This window comes from Strongylocentrotus purpuratus, unplaced genomic scaffold (genome assembly GCF_000002235.5).
Source record: "Strongylocentrotus purpuratus isolate Spur 01 unplaced genomic scaffold, Spur_5.0 spur5_scaffold_9, whole genome shotgun sequence".
Classification (NCBI taxonomy): Eukaryota; Metazoa; Echinodermata; class Echinoidea; order Camarodonta; family Strongylocentrotidae; genus Strongylocentrotus; species Strongylocentrotus purpuratus.
The window spans coordinates 33781037-33796311 of record NW_022145615.1 but is presented as its reverse complement, the minus strand read 5'-3'; the positions used below and the strand labels follow the sequence as shown (position 1 = coordinate 33796311).

The following is a 15275-nucleotide window of genomic DNA, read 5'->3' as shown; positions in this document are numbered from 1 at the left end:
CTCGCTCATTTTTCCTGATTGAGGTGTCATATGAAAGGGCAGAAACTCAACTTTCTAGAAATGTGAATTTTTCTTCGAAATTCAGATACCGCCCGCCAAATGTCTTTTTGGTTTCCTTCCTTCAAATTGCTTTTAATCGCTCATGCGTGAAATATGCATTATCTGAGTAGCATCACATGAAAGAGGAGACTCTAAGCTTTCCAAATATGTATCATTCATTAATTATAGTTGTGATTAAGTTATGATAGAACATCGATACTTCTCGGTTTCGTTTTTTCTAGGACGCACTGTATAGCTGTCTACTCTGTGACAAAGGGTTAGGCTCTTTATCAATATTTATCCCAAGTAAACTCATTACAACTATAAGGTATGCATATCTGAAACTACAGTGAACAATCTTAATTGGCAGTAGTAGCCAAGCAACCACTTTAAATATATACCTAAGTGTGACAAGATTGTAAAAGTTATACAAAAGGGCTGCTAAAGGTGCGTTTATCAGTGCAATGCTCGGATATAGGCAAACTGCAGTATTTGCATGTAGAAGACATATAACGCTGGTTGCTATGCTGTAGATTCTGTTATCTATTCCTTGTTCTTTCCATTCATCTAGCGTAAAATAGCCTGGCTTTTATGAGACGAGAAAAGACCCCCCCCCCCCTTTTTTTCGCTCGTGTCTCTACAACTTTATCTTTAATATCCATAGGAAGCAGACTTTAAGGGCCCATCTACATGGATGGAGTTTCCTTATCTTTATTATTTTTCTCTCCCCCACCCGTCTTTCTTTTTAAAAGCATCCCTTCCCTAAACCACCCCCCCAAACAACCCCCCCCCCCCCTTCACAAACTATGATTTGCATTTGAAATTTTAAAAAAAGTCAAGTAACTTTGATTGAATATTTGAAAGTATTTTACAATCATACAACAATCTCATGGCAGGATTCCTTCATAATTTCCTAGGATTTTCTTTTAATTGTGTTGAGGCTAACTTGTTCAACTGACAACAGAATTTTTCTTGACCCTTATTCTATTTATTAAACAAAAGGATCGTTGAGATCTCAAGCAGCAGTATAATTTATTGTAACATGAAAGTGAGCTTGCATTCTCACATTCATGCATGTATAATTCATAAACACTTGCGGTGAATTAATTTATCCCGTTTCCTCTTTCTGTTCCAAAATAAATAAAGAAAAACTTTAATAGAATATGACCTTTGTGACCTATCAAGGTTTCATTTTCATTTCTTTTCTATATTTATTACTATTATGAACTTAGGTATTGGAAAAACCCTCAACTCTTTTATATCTTACAAGATTGATCAATGATCATATAACTTTCCATGAAACCTCCTTTCCTTTGTATCTTGTAATCTTGAACTGAAAGACACTCATTTCTTTTCTATATTTATTACTATTATAAACTTAGGTATTGGAAAAACCCTCAACTCTTCTATATCTTGCAAGATTGATCAATGATCACATAACTTTCCATGAAACCTCAGTTCCTTTGTATCTTGTAATCTTGTTTTGAACTATACTCACTTCCTTATCTTTGTGGTCAATCCATGGAAAGGGATTTTTCCATAATTTCAAAAAAACAACTTTCAATAGAATGTTTTTAAAAAGGTAACTCAAGGTACCTTGTTTAAGTCTAGTCAATACAAAACATCAACAAAGAATGCCCATCTAATATTGATGATGGCAAAACCTCCATAGGGGTATCAAGGTGAAAAATAGAAAAGCTTTACAATGCATGCATCCTGTAATGCTACATATACCTTTGTTCATTTCAAGCCTAGAAATTGTTCATATCATGACCTTAAAGGTATCATATCGCTACCAGCAACAGTAGGTGAATCGAGATGAGATTCCACGGAAAAGAAGCTAAAATGGGGATAGATTTACATTCTGCATTCAAATCTGCATTCAAATCAGGTATATCTTTGACACTGACTTTGAGGGAAAGAATATTTCCAAGCAGTAACAGCAATGCCATCAAACTATCAGAAATGTACATTTATGCACATTTGCAGTGGAGCATCATTAAGATAGATGACAAGAGAGAAAAGAAGAAGCAGGCTCAGACAGACTCAAAGAAAATGAAAAGCAAAGCATTGGGAGAGAGAATGAGCGAGAGGGGGTGGGGAGAGAAAGGCAGAGAGACAGACAAGCATAGACGGAAAGAAGTAGAGAAAGACTTGTCATGATGTACGTGTGTTTTCTCACCAAAATGAATTAAGGAATAAATTTACACATGATGACTTATTAGTCTAAACAGGCTGTTTGACCACCCACAAATGTCTCCAAAAATATTAGGTAAAATAAAGTGTAAGAAACTTTATTTTATATAACTAGAGAGATTTCATGGTAAGGATACTGTAGACGAAGACCGTAGAGCCAAGTTGAAATCACTTATGACTGTCTCTTCGTAAGTGGCTACGCAACATCACAGACAACTGCACTGGACCGTACATCACACGTTGGGACGGTGGAGATGAGGAGACGAAGCGGGAAGGAAAAGCGAGACTGCTGCTAATACGCACGAAAACGAGACAGTGACTAATGGTACTCTCTCCATGGAATTCCAATAATTGTAACTCTATATGGGAACCTGATGAAACAGTCTTATAGAAAGTTGGAAAACTTGGAAAAACCAGCCGTTGCTAGCAAAACTTGCTGACACCTAAAGGGACAACGGGTGTGGCTACCCGGAGCTACCCCAGCTCATGAAACAAAGGTCCTCTCAGTGTGAGAGCTGGCTGCAGACTGATTCCAAAACTGTATGACTGAACCAGCCGAGCCCAGAATTTAAAAGAATTTAGCACCTGGGTGCATGCCTAGCATTGCAGTAAGAAAAGAACTAGGGCTACAGAGCACCTCAAAAAGGGATAACTAATTAACATAACAAAGACTGTCCTGGCTTAGGCTATAAAAACAGACCCTAAAACATGGAAAATTATTTAAATTGTGACAAAGACACAGACGGACAAACAAAACAGGAAAATGATAGAGGGAGAGAGCATGAACAAGAAGGAAGAAGCACAGATGGCAACAAAAAACAACAAAAAGGGAAAACAAAGATAGAAAGACCAGTGAGACATGGAGAGGAGGAGAAGAAATTAGAGAAAAGTACATGCATGTACAGAAAAAAGGGAAAAGACTCAAGACAGAGTATAGCTCATACATGTAGGTGTAAAATGGTAGATTGACGAACCATTGAAATTCAAATGAAAATGATAAATATGTATTTCTTGTAAAAAAACTGATAATAATCATAAAATACATGTGGAAATTCTTTTTAAAATAGTGCATCACATATTTACCTGATGATTACGCATTGGTTCTCGTATTCTATCAACATGTTTCTGTACATGTCATCTGTAAGGGCGTACACATGAGGGGGGTTCTCATATATGGCCTGTGTAAAATGAAGGAAAAAAGGAATTTAAGTAAGGGCTTTGTTCAGATATGACAGCAAAACCACCACTTTTTTGTAATGATGATGTTTAGTGTAACATGCTTCACACTTCTACATCTTACCCAGAGCTCAGTTAAAGGAAACCAAAACCTTCATACTAAGTTATTTTTATTGTAAAGTTTAAAAGATTTGAATAAAATCAGTGAAAATTTGAACAAAATCGGGCAAGGAATAAGAAAGTTAGAGCATTTTGAAATGACTAGTCACTAGAGGGCAGTATTCCATTTGATGACATCATCTGTGAACAACTCGATCTCCATGCCTTTTGTACATAAAATTTCACATTTTTTTTTTTTCTTCGTATTTATTTGTGTTCTTGATCCGAATTCATACCATGTGAAGTAGAATATCATTTTGCATTCTATATCTTGCTTTCAGGGGAGTACATTATCTCAATCACAAGAAAGAAGGAAAAACATGAAATTTGATGTACAAAAGGCATGGAGAGTTGTCCACAGATGATGTCATCAAATTGAATACCGCCCTCTAGTGACTAGTCATTTCAAAACGCTCTTACTTCCTTATTCCTTGCCCGATTTTGTTCAAATTTTCACTGATATTTTTCAAATATCTTAAACTTTACAATAAAAGTAACTTAGTATGAAGGTTTTGGTTTCCTTTAATAAATGCAAGTCCTTTGTTGTGCACAGCTGCTATTCATTTACACTAAAAAACAATATGGCGTTTTTTCTGTGGTGTTTTACCACGCCATAACTGAACAAACCCTCACATTCAAATGTTAATGTACTATACCCACATTTTTAACAATCAAATAAAACCTTCTTTGGATATGACATTGAGAAGGAAAAAAATCCTAATTTCATTTCTGGGGACAAACATAATTTAAAAGGGTGTATTCAATTCATAAAAAGATATTTCCTCATTGAAATAGACTACATGTGCACTTGTCTGGTAGGCTCCTTCTGAGCAACTTTAATTTTCTTTTATTATCTTGATGAACAATTCAGACTTTGGTGTTCTATTAGACTAGTAAAACAAGATGGTCTTACATAACAGAATATACAGAATATGAAAGAAATTTATATTTTGCCCTTTAATATCTCTTCTCAAGATATACAGTAGGCTAAGCGATTTATAATTCTATATTCCTTTTACCTTTTCACATTTATTGAAAAATACTACACTTTAATTTAAAGATAGAGAAGTACAAAGGGATGTATTAATATATTGATTTGTTAAATTGGCTTGATAAGACAGCAGAAACTAAAACAATAATAACAATAATACTAAACGATTAAGAGAACCCTTTTGGCATGGTTACAAATATTCTCTTTATACCACATAAAAACCTGATGAACAAAAACTGTCAGTCTCCAAATTGTTAAGGTATTCAGTATCGCGTCCTAACCGCACAATAGCCTTTGACAGTGTGCTATGGTACTCAAATCATATAGTATGAACTCATCATTCTTTTTTCTTTAGTATTTCCCACCTGTAAATAGATACTAAAACCACAAGTATTGATGTCGAATTGGTGGCTACACCACAGACATTCACAAAGAGTAGGTTTTGGCATGAATTCACATTAACCTTTTAAGCAAACATTGGTTGTCTTGGATACTACTCTAGAATAATAATAATGCATTTGCCATTTTCATACTTGTCAAAATTTTACATCATAGAGTATTGGGAACTCCTTTAGTTACAAATTGATAAATTATGAACACAATTTTGTTTCAGTTTCGAGACTGAACTCATTGTAAAGGTAAATGTTAATCTTTTGTTTCCCATCCTGTTTCCTGTATTATCAAAGGTTTATTGGCATCATAGAGAGGTAATGATCACAATAACCTTGTTCATTTGTTTCTGCTTTCTTTACTTATTATCAATTTCAGTTTCAGGACATAAATTTGCTAATCTCATTGTAAAGGTATATCTTTTGTTTCTCATTTTCCTCTATGTTCAAAAGGTTAATTGGCATAATAGAAATATGATGATCAAAATATCTTGTTAATTTGTTTCCGCTTTCTTCCCTTGTTTGGTGTCCTGCATGGAACCAAGTACATCATATCATGATATTTTAATAAACATAAACTTAGCTTCATCCTAGATCTAGTTGGGCTAGGAAATTAATAGAATCATCAAATATACTTCAAACTTAAAATGTGGTCAGTAACATTTACGACAAAATACATGTAGCTAGGACTAGCCCATGTACCAATCTCAAACTGCATACAATGAGTTACATGATTTAAAGTTGTTTAATACAAAATATTATGTTGAAGTGAACTTACAGCTCCTTGGTACATATCAACCTCCTTCTCTGTGAAGTATGGCATCTGTTTGAATGGATTGATGGATATCAGCACAGGGCCGATGTATGTCTGGAGGGAGGCAGGAGGGTTAAGGAGTCAAATTGGCAACAGATAATAATAATAATAATAATAATAATAATCTTTTAGTCCACTCCAAATTTTATTAAACCGAAATGAAAATTCTTTTTGCCCAATTGATCGTGAGCCCAGCAGCCACTGAGCAGCGCCAGATCGACGTTGCTCTATCCCTTATTGTTGAACGCCAAACAAGGTAGCAGCAACTCCCATCTTTTAATGTCTTTTGGTATGACGCGGCCGGGGATCGAACCCACGACCTCCCGGTTGTGAGGCGGATGCTCTACTGACTGAGCCAACACACCGGTTATGACAAACAGACAGACAGACAGAAACAATTAATTGAAATACATCATTTATATTCATGCACTTGATAATGACTTGCACAATATATCATTAACTTGCTGTACAGTTTGTACTTATGATTACTACTTCAATACTTAAGGAATATATATTACACATTTCCTGCACATTAGCCATTACTTTGTCATTTTTCTTCTTTCGGTGTGTACATTATGAGTCACATTATGTTAAACGGTATACATGTAGCCCTAATGGGACACTATAAATTTTTTCACTTAACTAACAAATTCAAAGTCAAATACAACAGTATTTTGATATCAACTAGGCATCATATATTAAGTAGACATAAAATCATAAATCCAATGGGCTAATGGTAAAGGCTGTTGACCCATGAGTCAATTATTGCATATTTTTCTTCTCAATCTTCTTAATTTTATACTCTTTATTAAATTCAAATTTAATTCATCTAGATATATTGGAAGTGTCTCATATTTCCCTTCCCTTTTATTTTTTTTTACACAATATTCCTTTTCTTGTGCACATGAACTATAAGATGTTTCTTGTATGGATAGATCACTTTTCCATGTGACATTGCAAACATTAACATCAAGAAGAAAACACTGCAGGCACTGGTCAAATTGCATCATCAATGTGTACCCTCTTATTATCCAGGTAAAAACTATAACAGTCAAACCTGTCTATAGTGACCGCCCACGGGAAACACAAAAAGTGGTCTTTGTAGACAGGTTCCTTCAGTGCATGTTTCAATGAGAAACCATTTTCAAGGGAAACAAGAAATATGGTCTTTGTAGACAGGTGGTCACTAAAGCAGGTTTGACTGTATATACAATGATATCTCGGTAAAAAACATAGCACCAAAAGAAAGTGTGTGTGATGTAAAAACAAGATATGCCCCCAGCCCAGCAGGAAGTGGAAGTCACATAAATAGGACTTAGTGGGACTATCATTATCAGTAGGCCGGGCAGCTTCCTGGATAAACTCTCTAACCTGTAGCTCACCAGGTGAACAGTCAAGACTAATTTTATCAACAATCATCAGGATTTGAAGCCCAAACCTTTGAAAGAACACCTACATGTACAGTTCTATGTGATAACAGAAAATTGGCCACCCTTTATGTCTTTCGGGATTAGCGATTAAATATAGGAAGAGGTCAATTACCTCGGAATTGATTCATTTTTATACATAAAATGAGAATACAATGATTTTGATTGATCACTTTTTTTCATAAATATATCAAATGTCTTGTTGCCTGTTCAAAATAACATTGCCTGTTCAAATTAACATTTGGTACATTTTGAACTACCTGCATCCTCACAAAATCTTTACGATTATAAGAAATTACTAGTAGAGTTGGAGATATAGTGCCTCTATAGTATACATGTACATGTACATAATCAAAAGGAAAAAGAAAAATCCATCTTTCATGATGTAGCAGTAGTGAGGGTCATTGTAGCAGTAGTGAGGGTCATTGAAATAACTATCATTTCCGTTTCCACAGTCATCACTAATGTTACCTACATGTGCGGTTAAAGTCAAATGGCATAAACACAGCTGTTTTGATTGTTGGCAATAATGATCAAAGTACATGGCACTGTGCCTATATGTTCTGAAGTCAAGACCATGTATTGGTTCAACACTCTTTGCTTTCATAACACGATTACTATTTACCCTCCCTTCATAGGATTAAAATGTATATAACTTCCTCAAAATGATATATGCCTACATCTCTCAAAAGTTAGAAGACGTAATAGTCTTTGCACTTCCTTGTTTTCTGTCATAAGAAAGGGTATACATTCCCAATCTCAAATGATTAAAGTAAATGTTTTATGTAGGCTCATACTAACAATTTAGACAAATACAATGCACAAGCCAACATAAAATAGCCATAAAAAGTGTACCATAGGCAAGCAGAAGTAAATCCTACTGGCCAAAATTTTGGGAACCTGGGCAAGTATAAGTAGTGTTAGGGAAAGTGTTATAGGGATAAGGTCGCCCAGTATATTAGACAAGTATTAAATGTACATCCCAATCTTACAATGTGATATCTACATGTAAATAACGAACTAATTTGTGGGAGCACCACCATGGTACACATATATTGGCGAAAGATCTCGACTTCATACGAGATGTTTCGGGTTCAATCCTTGCTCAGTACTCATTTGACAAGGCATTTTACCCACATTTGTCCCTCTCCACCCAGGTGTAAATGGGTACCTGGCAATGCCTGGGGTAATAATAATCACAGCTAGGGCCTGCATGAACAGCAGTAAAGGTACTGATGTGGCTACTCTGGGTAAATAAGACTAAATTACAAGTATTAATACTATTAACAGAAAGGATACATAGATCAAGTCATCCATGAAGCGTTTCTTCAGGTTCTCCACTATAGCGCCCTCTTGAATCTTGCTGAGTAGAACCATGTCCTCCACTCCACTGGTCTTGCGACCCTGACTCTGCCAGTGGTAGGCCTGTCAAGAGCAAAGTAAAAATGCATCACAAGTTATTTCTAATCATTAATGTTCCCAAAACTAGTTTATAGTTCTATGTGCAGTAAAACAAGAAGCTCTGATATTGCTTATCATGCATTTCATTGTTATTTAACAACGATTTGTTTTCAGAGTCAATTTTATTTATCAATTTTATTTCATAGTTAAAAATATAGATCTAACTTCTTAATTACACGAGACAGCCAAGCATATTTTGATTTGGTATAGTATCACACAAGTGGTGCTACCTCAAGGGAAATGACTTTAAAAAGTCAAAGAAGTTTACCCCCCCCCCCCCCCCCCCACCTCGATTGATTTCTACAACACATCAAGCCAATTGACTCTACAATTTTACAAGTGAAAACTGCCACAATTACCTCTACATGTATATGTGTTTATGTAAAAATGTCTGTATGTGAACATTGATATAGAGGCCAACAAAGGTTTTTTAAAGTAACATTCTCATAAACCAATATCAAAATGCACATTTCCTAAACCCACACAATACAGAGTGCATGCATGACTGTCACATCAATTCTTAAAATGACTCATGGTAGTTTCAGTGTATGTGTCCCCCATGGGTTTGGGTATTTGATGGCTATATTTGGCACTAATTCCATTGATTAGTAAGAGAACTGTACGATGATGTCCAAATAAAGAGAGCCATCCAAATCAACTCCCCGGCCCTGTCAGCAGATGACAGGCCTGTCTGTATCCATACACCATATTTCCGTGGTTAACATTGGTTAAACAGTAGTTTTACAGGAGGACCATTTTGATTGAGATGCCAGAAATGTGTTCCTGTGTTTGTGATTCATACCACCACGAAAAAAACTTGTGGTGATTTCTAGCAAAAGTACATTCACATAATAATACTGGAAGACAAAATTTAAATACCTACCGGTATTCTTATTTATCTAGCCTTTAGAATAATTGTACATAAACTGTAACTGTATGTCCATACTTTCAAGCCAATAATAGTATTTAGGTCTTGAAGTTTTTTCACAATTAAAGTTGTTTGGAGTAAGGGACATATTACAATCTAAAATTCTAGCCCTACATACAAAACATGTACATTGTGTATGATACATATAGATGTATCAAACATGTACCTCGTTCTGACATTATTTCAATTTCACTTAAAATAATGTTTCTGGAAACTAATGAATATCAGTAGGTTGAAAAGTAATTGAAAGCTGTAATTAAACACTGGCATTAAATAGTTTGTATACATGTCTAATTACGTTAAAATGTCTTACCATCTTGGTCTCTTTACGTCCTGTATATGATGAAAGTATTCCTGTCCAAAATATATTCCAAGGTTCTTATCAACTTGTCTCTCTCATTCTCAGTCTGCCATTCTTCAGACTACAATGATCGGGAAGTGAGAGAGAGCTGTATACTCCTTATGCTCACTTCAACCTGCAAAAGAACAAGAGTGAAATAATGCAATGCAAATCTAAATTAGACATGAATTATAAACAAGATCAACAAAATCAAGAAAATAATGACTAAAAACCAAATTAAGTTAAAAGAACAATGTTGTTGAGTGTCTATGCAAATTAGCAAATTTAATTTTTTTTATAATTTTTTTTTTTTTTTTTTTTTTTACTGTTGCAGCCTAAATAGGCCTTACTTTCACAGTACATGTATTTAACCTATCAATATCAATAATGCTGTTATTGATAATTTTTCTCATTTGTAAGAATATATTATATAAATATGAGAATGTTTAAAGTGTACATGATACTTTATCTACAAATGTACAAAGACATGTTGATAAAAGTATTTGTACATTACATGTACATAAACATCAGAACATACATAACTAATATTGCAGTGCATGCATTCAGAACAAAACAACTAAAAATACAACGCAACCTAAACTGAAACCTTGGCATACTATCCAGACTCCCAAAATAATCCGGACAATGCACACCAAACAATAGGCTTCAAAACTATCCAACCCTTACTTTCGACAATCTGTACAATTTTATATTTTCTTTTGTTGTAGACCTATCCACATACTGTCACATACCTTCAAAATTAAGCTGGAAAATGAAAGCAGTGTTGATCAATGGGGGAATTTGTAGATATATCCAGTCTGGTACAATAATATGGTAATACAAATTGAATCACCTCGATGTACAATAATCACTTCCACGAGCCACTAGGCTAGCAGCTCCTTTGCAGAGTCCTGTACACACACATTGTACACACAAAAGTTTGAAGATTAACTTCCTGCTTGCAGACCTTACTTCCAATTGAGCGCTCTCTCTCCGTGATTATAGGCAAAGTATACACTACTACTGGCCCATCACAACATTATATCCGGCTCTATACCCCCCTGATTTAGAGATTAGTTACAACCCCAAGCTGACAAAGGCCCGCACAATGGCTCAATAACCTCATATACTACTCAGACTTAGTATCAGTGTAGTCCATAAAGGCTGGGTGCTAACACTGCTAAGCAATGCAGTCACATATATAAGTATGCCTTCTTCCTGGTTGCTTAAATTTATAAGAACATTGGTATCATAACAGACAAGCAATGTACGTCTACATGTATCTTGTCAAGGACAAAAATAACCAGGGTGTGCTATCAACAAAAGAGAGTGATACAATGAACTTCAGACCCATTCACTAGATGGTAAGGGTTGCCTCGATCCTGGGTAAATATGGAATGAATATATGTGAGAGAGGTTCTGGTCCAGAGTCCAACTTTCCAGTTTACTTTGACGTAATGATTTTGTGTTGATTGTCAGGTTTAAAGCCACAGTATTTCAATTTATTCACAAGTTCACAGACTGCAACGATGGATTTACTGTAAGTGAATGCATTCATATAATACAGTTCCAGAAACTTGCAAACTTTTGAAGAACAAGAAGCCAAAGTCAGAACAACATTAAAAACTGCTCACAACCAAGACAATTTCTGAGTTAGAAAATTGTACGCTGGACGAGAGTGGAAAACATAATACGAGAGGGTACCCCTCTTCCTACCTCCTAAAAATTGAGGTCTCGTTAAGGGTCACTTCACTGGAAAACTTTTGTTATGGAAATGATTGTTGTTATTGTACAATGTACATGTATGTAGTTGTTGTGTGGGAGTTCCCATTAATGACTCATAACATCAGCTTACTACGAGTCAACTGATTTCTCTATCTACAGCACTGGGTGGGGTCCAACTCTAAATGGTTTCTACAGGTTAAAGGAGGTCTCATCTCACTTATTTTTTTCTTTCTTCCTTTCCTCTTTTTTTTTTCTCTCCTCTCTCTCACTGTCTCTCTTCTTTCTTTCTTTCTTTCTTTCTTTCTTTCTTTCTTTCTTTCTTTCTTTCTTTCTTTATCTCTCTCTCTCTCTTTCTCAGCACCTCAGCACCTTTGTTTTCTTTCTGTTTTACTCTCTTTACAGAGCACTTTTAACACTAAAAAGTATTTTTAAATTATAAAAAATATCATATCATATATATATTTTTTTATAAATCATTAATTAATATAACTACCATTTTAAATATCATCAAGAAGTACCCAAACTAAAATTGATAATGTGGAAGAAAAAGTGAATTAGCTCCGCACAATGCGCAACCCTCAGGAAAAACAAGTGGTAGAACTAAAAAATATATGAGAAATAAGGGGGAAAAATGTGGGAGTCAATATTTTTTTTCTTCAATATTTGTATAAGCATGGCTTGATTAAAGAGACTACCTCTTTAAGCTAGAGAGATTATATGTGTCATTCCCCTTCACCCTGTCTTTCCAGCTGCTCTTGCCTTGTGTTCTAATGACTTTGAACAACCCAACTCAAGAAATGATAGCCAAGCCTCTCCAGTGTAGACCTACATGTACAAGCACAGGCACCTCAATACATCTCAATTCAACCATTCAGAGAAATGGAGCTGCACTGTCTGCACAGTGGAAAGGAGCTTCTTGAAGCCTTCGTCCATATTGAAAAATACTTTTACTTTACATTATATATACATGTAAACATCCATATTTAAGAAAAATGTAATATTCATTTATATTCCAACTAGTTTGTTTGTTTTTGCTTTTGTAATCAGGTTTCATTCACTTGGTTTTAGTTTTGCTTTTATTTCTTGGCAACTATTTGGTCCAAGATGTTAAGGTACTATATTCATGCAGTTATGGAAAAGCATGATGACATATTATTATTGGGGTTATATTTCAATAAAATCAATACAAAACGTACCTCATTTTCACATACCGGTATATGGTTATCTAAGATTTGACCCTGTAACCAAAGTAATTCAGTCAGTCAAATTCAGGAAAAGATGAAGTTAGCATTTTCTTGTGTTAAATGTGCATGTATTTGCAAAAAATACTTGGCATACGGTACATGTAATATTTTCTTTTTTGGTGATGGTATCATGTACATGTATATGAGAAATATGTATGAACAACTCCATACTGTTTGGTCCACTCCACAGTTTAATACACTTCGTGTAGGAGTTAAAACAGGTGTCTTCAATACATGGGCCTAGTATTTGAACTCCAAACTCTCCCCCCCCCCCCCTCCAAAAAAAATTATAACACAGGAGGCTCAGTGGCTTACGCAAACATAGTACATTAGCAATTTTAATCCAGACCCCCTGTGCAGCTGTGCAAAAAAAGACAAAGCTGTACAACACTGCACTTTTCATCTCACTTTCTCACAAATAAAGATGATAGTGTCTATTTGTGAACAAAACCATGTCAATACAACTTCTAAGATTACAGATACAATTACCTGTACATGTATGTAGCACAAGAGTTGGTGTAATCTTGGATTTGTTTGATAATAGTAACACCATGTCAAAATAAAGATATTAAACAGATTAGAGGGGATTACATGTCACCTATTGTCTTTGGAACAAAGACATTGGCTGAAAAGTACTCTGTCAACTACATGTATTACTATTTACACAAAAGTACTAGTCTTCAAATAGGCAATTTTCATAATAAAGTACATTTTTTGTTAAGTGCCATGTTACAGATGATTCAATTCACCTGTGATGAATGATTGTATGAATTCCAATAGTCAGAATGTGAATTGCATACGTTCATTGTTGCTACAGGTTGGACAAACATAATTGCTTATCGGTACAGATTGTGCACGAATGTGAAGGATCCCATTTCTCCTTAGAATTTCTTATGCTTCTTTTTTCTTCTTATTTCTACTTCTCGTTGTTTCTTTTTTCCTTCATTTAGCTTCCTTCTATAAACATCTTCACCTATTTTTCATGTTCTATGTATTCTGCTTTATTTAATTTCTGTTCCTTTTTCTTGTCTCTTTTTTCTTCTTCTTCCTTCTCTTTTCTGTTTCTTTTTCTTTTTTCTTCTTGCTTAATGAGGATCTGAGACATTACGGTAGATAACTTCACACAGGTGCGAGCTCGCCGGCAACCCACCATCGGTATGCACTTGTATTGTGCAGCAGTTTGCTGTGAAACCTGTGAAAAAGTGTATACTAATATCAAAGTTTTTTCCCGAAAAATACTCACAAAAAAAAAAAAATTGACACAAAACAGCTAAGAAACATAACAACTTTTAAACCATGATCTTTATTTGGACATTTGACAAATATTTATTTCATTGTGGGTAATGGGTATGCTTTAGTAGGGTGTCTCCACGCTGGAGTTACTGGTCAAATTTTGGATAGACTTCTGAACTAGCGCCAAAAACTTTGCCGTCCATTTGGTAATAATTGAAATAAATAAATTTGTGTAGAATATGAGAAACCAAAGATCGAATATCACATTTTGTAATATGTTCTAAAATGTCAGTGAACCTTGGTCACCCCTTCATATACCACAAGTACTTTTTAATTAACAAACATGATAATCAATCTTCTTCTCTTCTTCTTCAAGATAATCTGCCTCCTTCAATACTGAAGATTCTTGCAGATGCCGTATACTCGGCCTGATTGGGGTGTGCAGATGGACCATTACACCGGGGTTTCCCCCTTCTCTTATACGAATAGTGCAATGGGTTCTTAACGTGCAATGGTGGTGACTCTCCATTTAACGTCCTATCTGAGGGACGGAGTGTTTTCCACTTGACATAACCTGCGTCTATGAACAAGGGAAGGGGCACGTTAACACACAACGCAGACTTCAGTCATCCGCCTGGATGGGAGTCGAACCCGGGATCTTTGGTTCGACAGGCAGACGCTTTACCGACTGAGCCAACTCGCCTCCTTCAGTGATGTAAAATATCTTTGCTTTGCTAGTGCTACATCATAAAATAGAAAACCACTCCTTAACTTAATAAGTATGCACACCCTGGGATTAAGGAAATATATTTTTAAATGTCTATGATTGTTTGATAAAGCGAAAACCATGAAGGCAATAAACCGTCGCCCTGAGCTGACTGAGTCAGTGAGTGTGGGTGATATTTTGGACAGGTTGAGTCGATGACTATTACTTGAAATTTTATTTCTAAACTTCGTTCAAAAGTGATGGCAATTAGCGGTTTCCAACAATATCAATGAAATGAATATTTTTCGATTCTCACCTAGCCTTGGGACAGACTTCAATGTTGAAACTTCACACTTTTGTTCTAATCTTCCTCAGATCCAGCAATGCAAGCAGCGTCGTTAGCTAGCCGGGTGGGTGTGAGGGAAAATTTCGAGCTCTGAACTGGCG

At 35.4% G+C, this 15275-nt stretch overlaps 1 protein-coding gene across 2 annotated transcripts in view; it reads right to left on the bottom strand.

Moving 5' to 3' along the window:
- LOC577182 (amoeboid myosin I) overlaps positions 1 to 15275 on the bottom strand; it is a 79350-nt gene extending 64075 nt beyond the window's left edge. Inside the window, exons 1-5 of one of the 2 annotated variants that reach the window (XM_030976264.1) lie at positions 15145 to 15275; positions 9894 to 10056; positions 8491 to 8616; positions 5729 to 5818; positions 3319 to 3413 (exon numbers count right to left, since the gene is read on the bottom strand). In XM_030976264.1, the coding sequence (XP_030832124.1) occupies positions 3319 to 3413; positions 5729 to 5818; positions 8491 to 8616; positions 9894 to 9896 (314 nt within the window). In that variant the 5' untranslated portion in view covers positions 9897 to 10056; positions 15145 to 15275. 2 annotated transcript variants of the gene reach the window in all.